This window comes from Hibiscus syriacus, unplaced genomic scaffold (assembly GCF_006381635.1).
Source record: "Hibiscus syriacus cultivar Baekdansim isolate YM2019G1 unplaced genomic scaffold, ASM638163v2 tig00111208_pilon, whole genome shotgun sequence".
Taxonomy (NCBI): Eukaryota; Viridiplantae; Streptophyta; class Magnoliopsida; order Malvales; family Malvaceae; genus Hibiscus; species Hibiscus syriacus.
This window is the reverse complement of record NW_024063020.1, coordinates 742,450-761,598: the sequence shown is the minus strand read 5'-3', so window position 1 is coordinate 761,598 and position 19,149 is coordinate 742,450. Positions and strand designations below refer to the sequence as shown.

Here is a 19,149-nt window from a genome sequence, read left to right as displayed (position 1 = left end):
CTGTTTAGAATTTCCTTAACTAATTCATAACGCACACATCTAGCGGACACAATAACTCGATCCTTTCGTTCTGTATAATTTTATATTTTATTTTTTAAATTTTTTTGTTGAATTAATCTATCAATTATTGAGAAAACATTAGGTTATTTTGGAGACGAGGCTGGCTCCTTACAAAACCTTAGTCTCTTTGTAAACGTCCATATAAGCATAAGCGTCAAACGCGTAGATTTGAACGTGAATTGCACTAATGAGAAAACAATTTTCGAAACGAACAATAAAGCAGAATATATATTGCTAATTAACGACTCATCAGAATCTCCATTGTCCTGTTTTTCAGCTGTTACAAAGCCAACACAAGAGGAGGAAGAAGAAGAAAACAGAGTGTTGGGGATTATGTCTGGAGGAGTAACAACCTTGGAATACACTCCGACATGGGTGGTGGCTGTCGTCTGCTTCGTCATTGTCTTCATTTCACTTGCCGTTGAGAGACTCCTCCATTTCCTTGGTAAGGTATGTTCCAATTTCTGCATTTGTGTCTCTGTGTGTGTGTGTGTTTGATGACGTGTCTCAATGACCCCTTGATTTTCAGTACTTGAAGAAGAGGAATCAGAAGCCTCTCTTTGAGGCCTTGCAGAAGATCAAAGAAGGTGTGTAAAGTTGTAACACTAAAATATGGAGTTGGGATTCGGGTTTCGTGTCGTATCGGATGTCGATATATGCATACATGATATATGTTTTTGTGTGTGTGTGGATTGTAGAGTTGATGTTGCTGGGATTCATATCACTGTTACTGACAGTGTTCCAAGAGAGTATCAACAAAATCTGTATGTCAAGTGATTTGGCTGATCGATGGCTGCCTTGCCGGGAGAAGAATGGAGTGATCAAAGAACACTTCCAGACCCTTTTTTCGTCCTTTCATCCCGGTGGTATCGGACGTCGTCTTCTCGCCGAAGCCTCCGATCCCGCCGTTGCCTACTGGTACCTTTTTTACTGTAAGCAATTCTGGAACTTGGATGGAACCATATGCTTTATTAACTGCAAATGTGTCCAAATTCAATCCAGGGGAAAGTTCCATTGTTATCGACCACAGCGTTGCACCATCTACATATACTCATCTTCGTGCTGGCGGTCGTACATGTGACTTTCTGTGCTCTAACTATTGTTTTCGGAAGCGCAAAGGTATGTTTCCCCATTGAGTTACTCTGATTCATCTGATTCTAATGCCATGTATAATGCCACTGCTTTATGTTTCCTTCTGACATGTCCTTTTATGTATGATTCAAGATCCATCAATGGAAACGTTGGGAGGAAATTTTCAAGGATATGGAATATGATCCGACCGAAGGAATCGAATACCGATTGCTATTAGGATATACTTGTTGGACTGCATATTTACCAGTCCACTATGATATATGCTTATCCATTGTCAACAATGCAGCACTGGGATTGTTCAAAACTTTTTAACTCTATACCTATTTTATGTTGCACATGTTACTTTGCAGTTGTGAAAACAAAGAACACCCAGGTCCAAGAGCATGATTTTATACGGAATCGGTTCCTCGGCATTGGAAAGAATTCAGAGCTACAAGGATGGGTGGTAAGTCAAGATCTTCTGGTCATGATCATCTAACTCTTTGGTATAATAACACAGTAACAGTTTTTATGGCTTTGATTTGCTTTCAGTATTCTTTTTTCAAGCAATTCTATGGATCTGTGACGAAATCGGATTATATAACACTAAGACTAGGCTTCATCATGTCAAGTTAATCGGATTAACCTTATTTCGTTCCGTTTTTTATTCATTTTCGATGCATCAATTCTCTTCCCTCAACTCCTGCAAAATTTCTTCTCTTAGACTCATTGCAGGGGGAATCCAAAGTTTAATTTTCACAACTACATGATGCGTGCTCTCGAAGCCGATTTCAAGAAAGTCGTCGGGATAAGGTCAGTTTATGATAAAATGACGCTAACTGCAGTTTTCTTGGGTCCTACACTTCAATCAAATAGTTCAACATATGCTTAGCCTCATAAGCATTTATGTCATTGCTCACCTTTGGTGAAGAATAATGCTTTCTCTATGTATTCATCAACATATATCAGATTCTAAACTTTCATTTCATCAATCACTTAACTACAGTTGGTATCTTTGGGCATTTGTTGTCATCTTCATGTTGCTGAATTTCGTCGGTAAGTTACCGAACTTATTCGAATTTTCGGCACGAGTCTTGTTCTTAGATATGCACTTGTCACTTGATGAGACATGGAACTATGGTGTTAGTTGCTGGTTTCATGTCTGAATCAGCCAGTGAAGATTGTTAATTTTTACTCAAAATCGATATTCGGTTCCTTCCGCAGGTTGGCATACGTATTTTTGGATAGCATTCATTCCCTTCATTGTGAGTGATTCAAATAAACACTTAAGATTTATTGTACCATGTTGAATCAGCTAAGGCAGGCATATTAATTATTGCATTGACAATGGTTTTCCCTTTGGTAGCTTTTGCTTGCTGTTGGCACCAAGTTGGAGTATATAATCACACAACTAGCTCAAGAGGTAGCTGAGAAACACATTGGTTCAACCCTCGGATAACCATTTCTGGTTCAACAGGCCGCGACTCATTCTCCGACTCATTCGCATCATCCTCTTCCAAAATTCTTTGGAAATGGCCTTTTTCGCCTGGATATGGGTAAAACACACAATGTCCTTGAAACATTACCGACATGTCATTCCCCGTTTATTCAGTAAACAACAACCTTTTCTTCTTCCATACAGGTCCAATACGATTTCCACTCAGGCATGATGGGTCAAGTTCGTTTCATTATCCCCAGACTAATCATAGGGTATGAACACAACAAAAGAAACTCGGTTTCAAATCTGTTTCTTCTCCGTGTTTCCGATAATATATTCAACGTTCAAGCATTAACGTCATCTTATTCGGTCATTATTAGGGTACTCGTTCAGTTCGTATGCGGCTATAGTACCCTGCCCCTATTTGCATTTTTCACACAGGTAACATTCAACATGAACAACAATAACCAGAACAGGAGAAGCTGTTTTCTTCTGTGAACTGATACAAATCTTGGGATTGATTCATAGATGGGAAGTTCATATAAGAAGGCGATATTCGACGAACATATTCGCGAAGGGCTGGTTGGTTGGGCGAAGAAGGCGAAGAAGAATAAGGGCATCGGTTTCAAAAGGTCATCCAATGAGTCTAAACAAGTTAGTCCCAGGGAGGAGTCTCCACTGGTATTTGAGATGCAGAAGGTTAATGCAAAGGAGTCTTCATCTTCATCTCCAGTATGAGGATGAAACTTGCAGAGATTGGATCAAAGTTAATTGGAACATACAGAAATTGACAAAAGATTCAAAGAAGCACATTAGATCACAAAACAACCACCAATCGACCAGATACAACTCACAAAGCTATGTCCCCTTGTCTCTTCAACATGGGCAGAAACAGATGTAGGATTTTATACTAGGAGCAAATTTATAAAATTTTAGGGGGAGAAAACATATTGTTAATAGAAAACACAAAGAAAATTCTAAATTATACGAGAATTTGAAATTTTCAAGGGACAGTCGCCTCCGTCAGCTTCCCTCGATCCGTCATTGATCGTATATATGAATGTTCTGTAAAGATCTTACAAAAGATTGTGTTCACCAAAGAATGAAGGGGGACTTGGCATAAGACATATTATCATGGAACAAAGCTTGTGTTCTGTCTGGACTAAATCATGATCTCTTTGCATGGCTTGGGTGGAGATTTATAGGCTGAAGGGTAATGCTGTGTTACAAGTCACACATAGTCAGAGTTGGTTTTGGAAGAAGATGCTGAAACTTAGAGCCCTTTTGCCTGTTGTGGGTTGCTCTCAAACTGATTTTCAAGGCTAGCAAAATATGGGAGAAGCTTGACAATACCTTGGTAATTCATACATAGCTTGGCATGCTGCGGTTGATAGGCTTGTGGCTAGGGATGGATTTCACCTAGACTCGACAGGTTCTGACTCGATTCAACTCAGTCGAATCAGTTTTCTGTTTTGAAAATTAAAGTTTGGTTAGGTCGGGTCTTAATAAGATAATGTCAAGTTGTGTTTAGGGTTAAAAAACCCAACCCAATCCGACCTATCATAATATTATAGATGTCCCTTGTAAATTTAGGGATAATTACAATGATACATCTTTCTATTTTATTTTATTCCAATTATGTCCTTATTTTACTTAATAAATATGAACTTTTTTAATATATACATCTATGTCGGGTCAGATGCAAATTTTGACTTAAAATATCATATCGAATTTTGAGTCGGGTGGGACTCTCCTAAACCCAGATCAGGTTGGATACATGTAGAGAAATTTGATTTTTGGGTCAGGTTCGAATGGATCAAAAACTCGACACGACCCAGATGTTGATTGTGTAATGAAGAACTCGAGACCAGAGACCATTTGTTCTGGAGCTGTTCTTATTCCAAGCAACTCTGGTGTACTAAAACTGATATAAACATAAGAAAAGAGGTTCAAAAAATTGATGATAGTAGCAATAATACAACAAATTTTGTGTAAGTACATTAGTATAAGTGCCTCATTACCTACGGACGAAGCAATCAATGTTAACAAAAGAACAAATAACGATGAACAATGAAGAAGACAAGCCATTCTTTGACATACCGAGCTCGAGAAACTTCATATCTTCTTCTCTCATTTCCTTGGAATCCATCGTACCATGTCGACGATAACCAGCATCGCTGCAACTTGTTACTTTCTTTACGAGCAATTGAACCAGCATGGCCAAGGAGAGTGTACAAAAATCTTTTCTTTTTCATATTCAACGGCAAAGGTTTGATAATGCAACGTGTTTTACACAGTTGCCCGTTGTTGGACGTTCCGCTTCTCATCCAATCTATGCCGAAACAACTTTGTTACGGCTCTCCTCTCACAATCCTGCAATTGAAGAAACCAAAGATGAATAAGTTGTCTAATTTTAAAACCCAAAACCATTTTCTGTCAGAGTTCTTTACCTTGAACATGTTTAAATAAAAGGGCTTGTCGGGATTCATCTTTCTAAATTTCCGGTATGTATACGCGAAACTTAGCTGATCGCGGGGAGTAAACCGCTCAACCTCATTGAACCAAAGACATGAGAACAGATTCGACATTGGGGTGTGTGCTCTAACAATGAAAGAACCTTCAGGCACATCTGCATACACAATACCGAACACTCCAAACATCAAAATAAAAGCACAGAATCCTGTAAGGATGCTCGAGTGTAAAAGTTCTTACTGCTAGGAAGAAGCTTGTTAGGATCCGAAGCATTGAATTTTTCAGTCCATCAGCCTGATAGAATTCAAATTGCTCGTCGATGACTGTATGATTATACTTGTTCAGCTTCTTATTTTGTGCAACCTCCTCCCAGACACAATGGCGGTCGTAGTGATTAGAAATGGCATACTCGTGACCTTTTCGCCACAAGAAGTAGTCCAGGAGTTGTAAGGGGTCACGCTGTAAACGTAGTTTGCTGTCTAACCAGATTGAGTACCTGAGACCGGAAAAGTTTGCAACAAATGTCAATCCTGTCTAACTAATACATCCACAAAGTAAATAATCGTAAAATACAAATTACTACTGCTAAAAGAAAACTTCATTCATGAAAACTGCCACGAAATGTCAAATAAAAAGCCAAGCTAACTGTTGGTCAGGGTTGGAGTATGTTATAAGATAACATAAAAAGAGAATACTAACTAATAAAGAATCCGAAACATACAAAAAGCTAGTGGATGCATTATGAGATAAAAGAGTCCAAATATCCAGTTCAAACCTTGCAAAAGGAAATAGTCGATGCGGTAACATTTTTGGTATTTTCCACTCTGCGCATATCATCATAAGGAAGATTCTTTACAACCACTATCTTCCATAAACCAATAAAACCACCATCCGGTGTTTGACCGTCTGAATAAAGTGTTTGCACCGTAACTTCATCCACAAACATAACAAAGCAGACATTTTTCTTGATGAACGAGTAACCTATCAGGAGAAAATGATGATTGTGCCATTGTTATAATCCATATCACGTTTGCTCAAGTAATTCAATGATAAACAAAATGGTTGGCATTATAACCATTAAAGAATGAACAGTGTGATAATACATGTATGAATGAAACCATGCAGAACATGGTCTAATAGATTCAAATAATGAACGACAGCAGTGGCATGTCCTTCCTCCCAGTTAGATTTTGTGCCATTCAACCTAACGGGAGCAAGCTTTTTGTTTTTCAAGCTATGCCGTTGTTTTTGCTTTCCACCTTAAAAATCTTAGCTCCAGTACATACTCATGTCACCTCCAATCAGAGTCGGGGCTTGGGTGGAGGAAAGGGACAGAGACTTGAACGGAAATGCTGGTGGACACAGAACACAATCTGGCCTTTGCCGACCTAACTGAACCAAACAATGTTTTTCGGACATCTTTGCCAAACTCGAGAAAATTTTGGACAGTTATAAATTGATGGAAAGCGGAATAGAATTTACTTTGTTTTCTTTTGGCATCAGAAACTGTTTGTTCTTTTTCTCTTTCCAGTCTGAAGTCTGTGAATTAATACAGCCTCCGGCATTCAGGAAACCTAGAAAGTGCCATACAAAATGGAAAACACAAAATTTGCTAATTCTAAAATAAAATCACAAATCTAATGCAAACATCAACATATCATATGAAGAATAATAATCAGTACACCCAAATGAAGAGGATGGGTTATGACTGAAGACAGTCTAAAGAAGAGATAACAGGGAGGGAGGAGGAACAGAAGTACCAAAGTAATGCTTGCATGAGTAAAGAAAGGAGAACGGAAAAGAGAATGCCTACTTATTTCTACTCATATATATGGCTAGATACACATGTATGTGTGCATGGTGAGGTTGTCAACAGCAACATAAAGGTTCTCTTATTGATTCGTGATTGAACCTAAAACTCAAGTTATCAAACAGATAACCTAAAACATGCATGCAGATATTCTATAATTCAAAAATAACCACAAAGGACACTGATACCAAGTTTCCCAGAAGAAAGATTATCCCCATACCATTTTGCCAGCAGGTGTCCTCAGGCGATCTGAATTTCCAAAAATGCAAGATATGACAGCAATGTGGCACCTGCTGATATAATTCACATCATCTTCAGCCAGATCAAAGCCAGTGCTTGGATATCCTTGTGGACCTTTAACAAACCCACAATTTATCTTTTTATCACGTGCCAAAAAAGATTCCTCGCGTTCTTGTAAACTCTGATGTCCCACAAATTTTGGTTTCCATTGCTCTCCTTTAGGCTTCTCCATTTGTGTATACTGTAAGGAAAATCGTGCAAACTTTCGACTTTCTACAGGCTCCACAAGGTGTGTTGAATTTATTAATTTCATGTCACAAGAGCCTAAGAATTAAAAGTAAAATGTTATTCAAGAAGAAGAGGCAAATTTTTTTTTGATAGGAATAGGATGTCTCATTTAAAACCTCCTTCTAAGTAGTCCATTGCCGTAAGGCAAGAACCCTCTAGAAAAAGGAGGAAAAGAGAACATCAATTTATTAGAAATGAAACACTTACAAAAAATAACATACAGAAGAAAACACACTCCTACAAAAATACTTAAGACAAGAAACACTCCTACAATACCTCACCACATAGAAAACACACTCCAACTAAAATACCAAAGACTAGAAACACTCAGCCAATACCCTCCTTAGCCAGCTTATCCGCCTCACAGTTACAACACCTAGGGATCCACCTGATAACGATCTGATTTCGAGAAACAGCAGACACTATCTCCTTCACAAAAATAGATAGGTACAAAGGGACAGAATTTTTGATATTTAATCCATTCCACTGCTGTCTTTGAATCACTTTCAACAATAAGCCTACCCTTCGAAGCCCAAACAGATGAAACAAAGATGTCAATGCCTTTCTTGATAGCCTTTAATTCTGCTAGGATGGGAGTATTAGGACCAACATTTATCGAAAAAGAAGTCAGAATCACCCGATTCCAGTTCCTAAGAATACCCCCAATACCAGCCACCATCCCCAAACTACTCACCGCTCCTCAACATTCATTTTAAAATAATCCATAGGAGGAGGAATCCAGCAAGACCCAATGCTGTTCAAAACCTTGAAGTCTGGAAAGTTGTCTGCCACAGAGGGGTCACCAATTAAAAAATCAACTTGAGTTGAATACCGAGGAAACTTTGCAACAAACCACTTAGCTAGTCTGAAACGAACAGTAAAAGATAAAGAAATTCTGTCTAACTTTCCCTTGTCGAAAATGATCTCGTTCCTTAACTTCCAAATGGACCAAAAAACTGCCCCTGGAATGAACTTCCAAATAACTGATTTTGGCCTCAAAACAGCCCATGAACTGAGCAGTTTAGGGGGGTCTTGTGGAATAGTAAGCTGAATATCCCAGTACCCTATAATTTTCATCCATAATTCCCAAGAAACAGGACAAGAGACAAACAAATGTTGAACTGATTCTGCCCCTTGATTACACAACGGGCAGAGAATGATCCCCCCTACATCGATCCCCCTTCTCAGCAACTCCACTCTCACAGCAACCTTTTGATGAGACAACTGCCAAAGAAAAGTCTCCACTCTTGGTGGAACTAACCCCAGCCAAACAACTTTCTCCCACTGAACTGATTCATCAATAAAAACAGAAAAGGAATTCCTACACGCTTTAACAGAAAACTGCCCATCTTCCGAACCGACCCACAACAAGAATCCTCCAAAGACTGAACCAGATTGATGTTTTAAGACTGTCCAATAACCCAACCAACTGCTCAACTTCCCAATCACACAGGTTTCTCCTGGTCATAATGTTCCAAACCCACCCAGACGAGCCGAAACTCCCAAAATCAGCTACCTTACCCAATTTATTTGAGGAAAGAGCAAATATTCTGGGAAACAAGAGTTTCAAAGGAAAATCCCCATTCCACGTATCACTCCAAAAGTAAATCGACTTACCATTACCTATTTGAAGCTTAGCGTGAGATCTAAGGCAGCTTCCAATGACATCATCCTTTAAATAGCTGTTCACAATACCCCTCCATATCCAAGAGTCCTTTAAAGAAAAAACTCTATTGATATCCATCGAATGACAGCTTACATTATGTTTACTACATAAAAATTTCTTCCACATCGAATTCTTATCATTGGCAAACTTCCAAACCCACTTTCCCAACAAAGCTCTATTAGTAACCTTCAAATCCGCCACTCCCAATCCTCCTCCACTCAACGGCCTACATACATAATCCCAGCGCACCCAATGCATTCTCTTCTTGTCTTCCCTACTCCCCCATAAAAAATCCGACATCAATGAATTCAACTTTGAGAAATAGTAGCAGGCATCTTAAACATAGATAGGAAAAAAATAGGTAACGATGATAATACCGACTTTATTAACACCAATCTACCAGCCAAAGATAAAGAAGTAACTTTCCAACCAGCCAATTTCTTATTAAAATTGGCAATAACCGGATCCCACAACTTTCCGAATTCATTCTTGCCCCTAAAGGAAGGCCTAAGTACTCGTTGGAAAAGAACCAATAGCACAGCCAATATTCGTAGCCCATTCTTCAAGGATGTCACTTTCCACATTAATTCCATAAAGTTTGCTTTTAACTAAATTTAAATGGAGCCCCGTCATTAAGCCGAAAATCCTCAAAATTCTTCTAACATTCTTAATCTGTGTAATAGACGCTCTACAGAAAATAATTAAGTCATCTGCAAACTGAAGGTGGGACAAAGAGAAGGGATTCTGATTTTACCAAAAGAGAAACCTTGAAAACAGACCCAAGTCCACTGCTTAGACAGCATCCTATGAAGTAATTCCCCGACTAAATTGAACAGAAGAGGAGAAAGGCTACAACCTTGCCTCAAGCCTTTAGCAATAGAAAACTCTTTAGTAGGAGACCCGTTCACTAATACCGAGATAGAAGCTGTGGAGATACACTGTGATATCCAAGAACACCATCTCTCTCCAAAACCCATCTCCCTCATAAGCCTTTGAATAATATGCCATTCTATTGTATCATAAGCTCTACTGAAGTCCACCTTGAAAACTACCCCTTTAAGTCCTTGCTTCCTCCAAGAATCAATTCCTTCATTGGCTAGAAATGCACAATCCAACAATTGTCTACCCGGAATAAACGCGAACTGAGACGGACTAATGATATCCTTGACACAAGATATAAGTCTTTTTGAGAGAACCTTTGAAAGGATCTTATACATGCTGCCCACAAGACTAATGGGTCGAAAATCTTCAATGTTCTCGGGAATACATTTTTTAGGAATCAAAGTATAAACGTATGATTAACTCCATGATCCCACATCTTTCCTTGATAGAAATCAGAGAAAAACTCCATGATCTGCTCCTTTAGGCTTGCCCAATATTTCTTATAGAAACCCATGGTAAACCCATCCGGGCCCGGAGCTTTAGTACTATCCGAAGAAGAGATTACTTGCCATACTTCTTGCTCAGAAAATTCCACCTCCAAAGATGCACTCTGAATTGCAGTTAGTTGTGCAAATTCCAAGTTTAAGCCCTCAACCTCCATTGCTGATTTGGTGTTATACGTTGCCTTAAAAAAATTGAACACAGTACTTCTAATCATTCCTATATCCGAAATAAAATCTCCCTTAATTTTCAACGAATGAATAGTGTTGGCTCTATTCCTCGTCAAAGCACTCAAGTGAAAGAACCTTGTATTTCTGTCTCCATCCTTAATCCATCTACTCCTGGACTTCTGACACCAAATGCTCTCCTCAATCCTTAATAGCCTCCACAACTCCTTTTTCCCTTCTACCATCTGGTCCCACTCCCCCTGGACAGGATCCCACCTTGCGACTTCCTTTCCCAATTATCTATCTTCCCTTCAAGAGTCGCAATGGAGTCTGACAGCCCAACATTACTAATTCCCTGCCACCTTCTGATCTGATTTTTGGCCATCTGTAACGTCCTAAAAATTCCCCATAATCCCTCTTATTCTTCTCATCTCCCACAAGGTTTACAACAAATCATCAAAGCCTTGTTCTTGTAAAAGATAATTGAAGAATCTAAAAGGTTTGGGCCCCAGTTATACAAAAATCTTTCAACAACACCGGTTTATGATCTGACACAAAATTCGAAAGGAGGTTCTGTGTAATCTTAGGAAAACAGTTGAGGAAAGTGTCACTTATTAAGAACCGATCAAGCCTAACCCATGTTGAAACTTCTCTGTTGCTACTCCATGTGAAAGTCCCTCCTGACATGGGCAAATCAATGAGCTTAGCTCGCTGCACAAAAGTTCTAAAGATGTTTATTGTGTGCCAGTTCTGAGCTTTCCCTAGCTTTTCTTCCGGATCAATATACGCATTAAAATCACCCCCTATACAAACCGGTAAATTCATCGAAACAACGAAACACAACAGCTCCTCAAAAAAGGCCTCCTTTTCATCCTCAATTGCAGGGCCATATACATTAATAAAAACGAACTCCTTATGATCGTTTATAAATTTCCCTACAAGCGCCAAAAATCTGCTGTGCACATGCTGAAAAGTGACTTTGAACATATTCTCATTCCATAAACAGATCAATCCGCCCTTAGACCCCTGTGCTGGAGAAACCTTCACTCCCTTTAACAGATCCCCACCTAATCTCCGTACAATAGACCCCTTACAATGATCGAGCTTGGTTTCTTGAATAAAAACCATTACTGGTTTGACCTTCTAACCAGTCTAGCGCCAGAAACAATCTTCTCTCTCCTCCCTAAACCTCTAATATTCCACGACAGTATACTAAAATTCTGCATTAAAAATATCACTCCCAACCACCCAAACCAAACTCAACCGATCACAAAACCTAACCATCATAACCATCATCCTTTACAACCTCCGATCCCTTCTCAAGGCATAAAATCTTTTCAATAAATGTCTCCTTGCCATCCTTGAAAGATATGCCTAACATATGCTCACTTCCCACGTGGCCATAGCTTCCTCCACCAGTTTAGAAAAAACAGGAGAGAAGGCAGTGTTAATACTGACCAACTCCAAGGCAAGATTAATTAAACCTCTTCTGTTCTTCCTGCTATTTCTCCTGAACTTTAAGGAGGAAGAGATATCCGCTTCCACGCACTCCACGTCTTCTAATGAAGGCTGATGACAGTTTGTGCGGTCTGAACCCTTCTGATCTTGAATCGTAATAGCCTCTGAACCAGTAAAAACAGCATCATTACTCGAATTAAACCATATTCTTCTGTTCCTCGACCTTTTGTAAACTCTGGCATAATGACCTTTTTTCTTTTTTCCATCCTGTGCTGCACGCAGAGTCATACAAGTAGTAACTGGAAATCCTCTTTTCTTCCTCTTCACACTAATCTCCTTGTTTACCTCCTTCACCGATTGACTACAACTTTCATCTGCATTCTATTTTCTTCCTCCTCCTGGACACCCTCACCTTCTTTATCTCTAAGACCACCACTGTCCACCTCTATTAATTCATGGAGAGACTGACACTTGTTATGCTCTTCTAAACCATCCCACTTCAACTTAACAGCCGGCCCCTTAGGAATAATTTTAGTTACTGGTGAAAAGGAATCCCAGTTAGAATCAGATTGGGCTGAGCAACTCTGATCCACAACATCTCTCAGCCCAAGACCCGCGTACTCCTTATTGGAAACTGGCTCCATTACACATTCCAGATTCCCTGACAGCCCATAACCATAGGATTTCGTGTAGGACGACTTTTCAAGAGAATGTTCCCCACCTTCCTCAAACCCCCCACTTTCTACAACTTTTTGCCCCCACGTGCCCACCTCTGTCCCCACTACCTCTGCAGATTTTCCCCGACTGTCTACTTTCTTCCCTGAGCTATCACCGTTAACTGGAATTTCCTGTAACTCTTCTCCGGAAACATCTGTGGCTGCATAATAGCTACCTCCCAAAGAAATTTTAACCTTAAAGATCTTCCATATGACCCTACTATGATGGACTCTTGAATGTCATAAGGACTAGCAGCCCTCAACAATAATCTCGCCGAAGAGAGATCTTCTTTATTTCTAGTCTCGTCCAATATACAAACAAGATCTCCCCACCTTCCCGCTAGTTTTTCCAGAAATGGTACATTCCAGCAAAGCAGTGGTAACCCTACCAACTCTACCAAGCCATACGCCAATGGAACACCATCCTCACTCATCACCGGTGATAACCATTGAAACCAGGAAAACAATTTGTCTCGGTAATTCGACCACGCCTTAACGAAGTCTTCATTTGACTTGAACATAACAATGACAGCATTCGTTACGAATCCCCAGCTTACAATCTTTACCTGGAACCCCTCCTTTGCCATAGCCTTCTTCACCATGTTCGGCTGCAGGGGATATTTGACAACCCCTGTTAATGAATACTTCACCCAACCATAATCATCATTGGGAATGTGCATATCCCATACATTCCTCACTTCATTATCTTTCAAACCCTTACCTCCTTCACTCTCCACTATTACTTGCTCCATGTTCTTCGAACTATCCCCCATCACCACCTCATCGTACGTTCTGCCATTCCTCAAACTACTCGCTTTTTTCGTTTTCACCTGTTGCCAACCCCTGTCCCCTATGACTTGCTTGTTACCTGCTGATTGAAGCTTATTTCCCACTGTTCCTCCTCTACTATTTTTCTTGTACTTTGCCACCCCCACTGACACTCGCTTCCCATCAATCAGCGTTCCATTCACGTTCTGAACTGCTCTACTACAGCTTTTCTCTAACGCAAATTGCACAAAGGCAAACGTGGATGATTTGTAGTTCGGTTTAAAAATAACATTTGGAATATAGACCCTAACTACTTTACCATACTGGATGAAAATCTCTCTAAGCTCACTTCTCGTAACTCTCTTACTAAGGTTATCAACAAAAACAGTCCATTCCTCATCGGAGGATGGACGACCCAACTCTCTCGCCATCACTGTATTCTCACAATTACCTTAGTGTGACCTTTGTGTCAAGTTCGATGGAAGGGGTCTAATTATCTTTGATTCTATTCTTCAGTTTTTTAAGAATCAGTGGATTGTTGAATCTGACAGCAAATCTGCTGTGGATTGGATTAAGAACTTGGAGAATTGTCCTGCAGGTTTTCGGGATTTAGTCAAGGAAGTTGCTGATATGATTAAGGTTTTGCAGGGTGCTATTAAATGGGTAGACAGAACTGCTAATATTGAAGCAGATACATTAGCTAAGGCTGGTATTGGATAGTTTTCTTATGTTTGTTGGGTTTTGTTGTTTCTCTTTTATGTCAGATGTGTGTCAAAGTGGGTTGAGGGTTGTTTTTGTAAGGGGATTGTTTGTTCTTAAACATTATGTAATCTTTCAGTTATTAATAAAATTTGAGGCACTCTTTTCCTCCTTCCACTGATTAAGGAAAGCCGATCGGTGTTCCTTTAATCAAGAAGGGTTTTTTTAATGAGGCCTCCACCTCCTATAAAAAAAAGAATACATAATTTCAGCAGATAAAGAAACAAGGAGAAAACTTAGATCTAGAAATTTCATGAGGCCCTTCTTTCTTTCTTATCTTTTCTTTTTCTTTAAGAAAGCCTTTAATGGTGTACAAGAACTGATATATGAATTTAAGATGCATGGATCTCACCTCTCAGCAAGCTTACTGAATCAAATTTATTGTTAAAGAAAAATCTGAGCATAATATCATCGATCCTTGACTTGATGGAGAAGCACTATTTTCCAAATGAGGCCATTCCAACAAGATTTATATTGGTAAAGAGATTCAAATTAAGCTAAATTATTTTCAATGAAGCTATAATGGGCACTTTAAATTTTTAATTTGTGATTGTTAAGCATCCAACCTAAAAGCAACAAATGTGGGATAAAACCAATTAACACTCCCTATCATGTGTAGCAAAATAAGGGCCTATATGAGCTTAAAATACATAGTTGGGAGAACAAAATATGAAAGAGACCAGTTATCATGCCATGTCACTGCAACTTTAAAGTTCTGCTTGAGCATCGAATGTATAATATACATGTTAGCTGAAAACTGGTGTTTTAGCCTTTCCTACATTACTTTGAGATTATATTTTAAAATATTCTTTTGTAATTTGATTAGGATGCCACGTAAGGAAAATGTTTTATCAAAATCTGACAAAGTTGCTGTTGTTTAGATGGGTGACACGCCATCAAGAATTTAAAGGTAAGAAATATGTTCGCATAAAGCCATCAAGAATTCCTGTTTTTGATCTCCCAACTCAAGCCTTTTAAGCTCTTCATATTAAATCCACATTCTTTCCTTCTAATTCCTTTTAAACAAACAGAAGTTGCATACAAACCCACCAAATGAATCCTAATCCTCAAGGTTCTTTCAATCCTAATCTTTCCTAGTTCTTTTATTTTCAAACCAAAAATTACTTGTAAGCCATAGGGAAAGAAAAGCAAAACAGAGTCTGAAGATTTAGGCACTGTTTATCATCTTCAATCAAGCAGAATTAAATGTACACAGACAGACAAGTCTATGCATTGTGTAAGGATATTTGGCATGAACTTAAAAATTGTATAATTACCTGAAAATTTCCGGCGCCTTGGCTTTTTCTTTGAAACTGCTTTTGAGCTTTTTCCAGATTTAGGACTAAAGGAACCAGCATGATGAGAACCAGCATTAACATCAACATCTTGAGAGGCCTCCCTAGAGAAAGTGGATTCTTCCTTAACCTCTTTGACAATATGTTCTTTGCGAGTTTTAGCATTCAAGGAAGTAGAGGACTCATTAACATTCTCATCATGAGATTTTGCTTCGTCTAAAATATAGTCCTTGTCCCGTGCAAAATCATCATATTCATCCTTTTGAGTATCACTAGAATCAATGCCATCATCATAATTGTCATCAGCATCAACCTCATCACTCATTCCTAAATCCTTACCATCAGAAAGCTGATGACTATTTCCAAGTTCTTTTTTTGATTTGCCCCCTCCCTTCAGAGATGCCTCATATTCTGCTTCATACATTTTTAACTCATTGCGACCAACTTCATTGTACAACCCAGCAACTCTATGATCTAGGTTCCCGTCGGAATCAAGGGAAGCCCCATTCTCATTCTTTACTTTCGTGAGAACATGGCCACCATCAAGATGCACATATCTAGAATATGTGATGTTGTTCTCTACCGCATCCTCATTGTAATCATCATCCCTCCTTCTATCATCCCTATCCCAATATCGTGAATCGCGGCCATGTGATACAGACCCATTGCCAAAGTTAAGGATTTTAAAATTTTCCATTCGTGTCACATTTTTGAGGAAATCAGAATCAAACTCCTCCAATTGGTAACTATTTAACCCTGCAGCAACATACATCTAGTTAAAAAGTTTCCCTGGCAATAGATCATATTGGTTTTTCATATTTGGAATGTTCAAATTAATCAAAAAACATTCATTCTATTACCATTAGCTCAAAGGAAAAAAGTCAAACTTAATCCCTAGAAGGAAAGTTATTCCTCTCATTTAACCGAAACAAATCAAATTTTCATTATTCTAATGACATGAAAAGGTTGTCCCAACATGATAAAATCGCATATTCTAAAACCTTCTAATTTAATTTAGCCACAAATAATAATTTCTCTTTATGCTTGGAACCTAAGCTAATTCAATTTGTTCCTCTCTTTTCTATCTATTTTTGTGAATCCAAATGAATCCTAGCTATAAACAACTAGCATTGATCCATAAATAAGGAAGTAATCCATAAAAATGTGCTGATAGCCAGTAGCAAACGAATTCTGACAATTTACTCTCTCGCCTTTCTTTTTTTTTTTTTCCAAAGCAGATCGAGATTTCTAAAAATTCGCACTAGAAATCGAAAACAGACCTTTACGATTGTCATTATTATCAGCAGAGATGTAATAGTATACGAGAACAGTTACAACAAGCACGAGGAACAAAACAACGACGAGAGAGCCGAAGTAGATTCGGCGGCTCCTGTGGGCGCGTCCCGATCGGCGCCATCGAGCCGCCTTGTTACCGGCGCCTCCTCCTCGAACACCAATGGCCACGTGATCTGGCGCCGTCCCATTGCTGTATTGATACTGTTGCCTGTACTGAGCCATTCTAGCATTGTAAAAAATCTTTTCCTCTCTCAGTTTCTACTTAGCTTACTCTGCCATTCAGGAAGGGGAAAAAATATATAAAAATATTATATACTATATATTGTATGAGAAAAAGAGGAAAGAGAGATTTTAAGTGTGAATTAAGGAATGCATTTTTAGAAAATAAAAACAAAGAATTTGTTTTGAGAAAGTTTGGGGAAGAAAGGATCGGAGATGATTTTTTGAACAAAAACTAAAAGGGTAAATTACATGGTAGGTCATTGAAGTAGAGCTTAAATGATCATATTAATTATTTTAAGGGTAAATTATAGTAATGGTCACTAAACTTTTCTAAAGCTTTCATTTAGGTCTCCCAACTTTTAAAACTTGCAATATATTCCTCTAACATTTAATCTGTTTGCAATATGGTCCCTATCGTAACCGGCCGTTTGACGCTATTACATTGCCATTAGTACGTTTACAATATGGTCACTGAACTTTTAAGGCGCTTGCATTTAGGTCTCCCAACTTTCAAAACTTGCAACACAGTTCTCAATTTCATTCTAAACCCCAAATTCCTTTTCGATCTCAAATTTCCTTTTTCACTTCTCTCTTCTCATTTTCAGTGTAACTTTTCAGTCGGGGATGCATGAGAAATTCTAATCTAACTTTGAATTATGTGGATGTGTTGACTTGAATAAGGGTTCATTGAGAGAAGACCCGGCCAAGGGACTATCGGGACCATCAACGATTCCAGGTGTAATGTTAGATACATGTCATTTCAGGTGAAGCATAGATGTTCGATGAAATGCTTGTGAGAAAAAAATGGGGTTAGAAATACAGAGTTGACAAACACTACTAAGATAAACTAAGTATTATTGTTGAAAGTCATCAACAAAGTTGGAATTATTTTGTATAAATGACATATAATAATTTCTTCATTTAATTCTTGTGGTTAAAGATTTTCCAACAGATGATCAAATATAATGAAATCCCAAACAACACATTCATCTCTCAGTCTCTTTCGCTCACATGCATTCTTGTTTGGTTTTTGTTCTTCAATTGTCTTTCATCTTTTTATTTACAAAGAAAAAATGGAGGAAGAATTGTTGGAACGCAACACCGATTGCTTTTATTTCTTAGCATCTCCCCTCACTTGCAAGAAGGTATTTATTTTCTCTTTTAGACTATCCGGAAGTAAGTTTTTCCTCTTTCGCACTTTCCCTTTTCTGCTCGCATTGTATGTTTTTTGTTGAAATTTTTATGTTTCTCGAATTGCATGTCAATGATCTGGATATTTAGTGTTAGTTTTGAACCAAAACCATCTAATTTTCCTTCTTTATTCTTAATCAAAACTTTTAGTACTACTTATGAAAGATATTCAGTCTATCAGAATAGAAGTGAAAGAGGGTCCTAGGCTAATTTTTTTTTATCTTCTTGTTTGAGTTTTCTTTAAATCAGGGAAATGGTTGTGAGTATTGACACAGTGAAATCGCCAAGCTCAATCTGAGAGACTGCTGGTACTAGTTTACTGGGAATTGTATTGATCTAACTTGTGGTTTTCGGCACCTGTGAGCTCGTATTCTTTTTAATAAGTTTATTTTGATTATGAGATTGATATATCGTGAATGAATTGTATTTTTTTACATGTTTGTGAATTTTTACAATTGAATTGTATTGAATTATAGTTTTAGAATACAATTCTGTATGCACGCAACTCGAAAGAATCATAACATGGTAGTATATTTAAAGCAGCTACTTGAACCTGTCATGATGTCTTTCGAGTTACGAAAGAGACTGAGAGGTAAATGCGTTGTTTGAGACTTCATTATATTTGATCATCTGTTGAAAAATCTTTAACCACAATAATTAAACGAAGAAATTATTATATGTCATTTATACAAAATAATTTCAACTTTGTTGGTGACTTTCAAAAATAATACTTAGTTCATCTTACTAGTATTTGTCAACTCTGCATTTCTAACCCATTTTTTTTCACAAGCATTTTATCGAACATCTATGATTCACCTGAGATGACATGTATCTAACATTAGAGGTGTG

General features: G+C 38.3%; 1 protein-coding gene and 2 pseudogenes across 1 annotated transcript; 2 read left to right on the top strand and 1 right to left on the bottom strand.

The window, feature by feature from the left end:
* Nucleotides 1-347: 347 nt before the first annotated feature.
* LOC120155893 lies at nt 348-2,789 on the top strand (annotated as a pseudogene).
* A 1-nt stretch (nt 2,790) lies between these two features.
* Nucleotides 2,791-3,329, top strand: LOC120155864 (MLO-like protein 1). The gene is made up of 2 exons (XM_039167326.1): nt 2,791-3,010; nt 3,098-3,329. Exons 1-2 carry the CDS (start codon nt 2,798-2,800, stop codon nt 3,305-3,307), a joined length of 423 nt encoding a protein of 140 aa, XP_039023257.1. The 5' UTR covers nt 2,791-2,797; the 3' UTR covers nt 3,308-3,329.
* A 1,249-nt stretch (nt 3,330-4,578) lies between these two features.
* Nucleotides 4,579-17,230, bottom strand: LOC120155866 (annotated as a pseudogene).
* Nucleotides 17,231-19,149: the final 1,919 nt, after the last annotated feature.

Excerpts from the sequence above, each read along its gene's own strand:
- LOC120155864 (XM_039167326.1), top strand. The coding sequence starts at position 2,798 with ATGATGGGTCAAGTTCGTTTCATTATCCCCAGACTAATCATAGGGTAT. Across the intron at positions 3,011-3,097 it reads TATTTGCATTTTTCACACAG|ATGGGAAGTTCATATAAGAA; the intron begins GTAACATTCAAC and ends ATTGATTCATAG.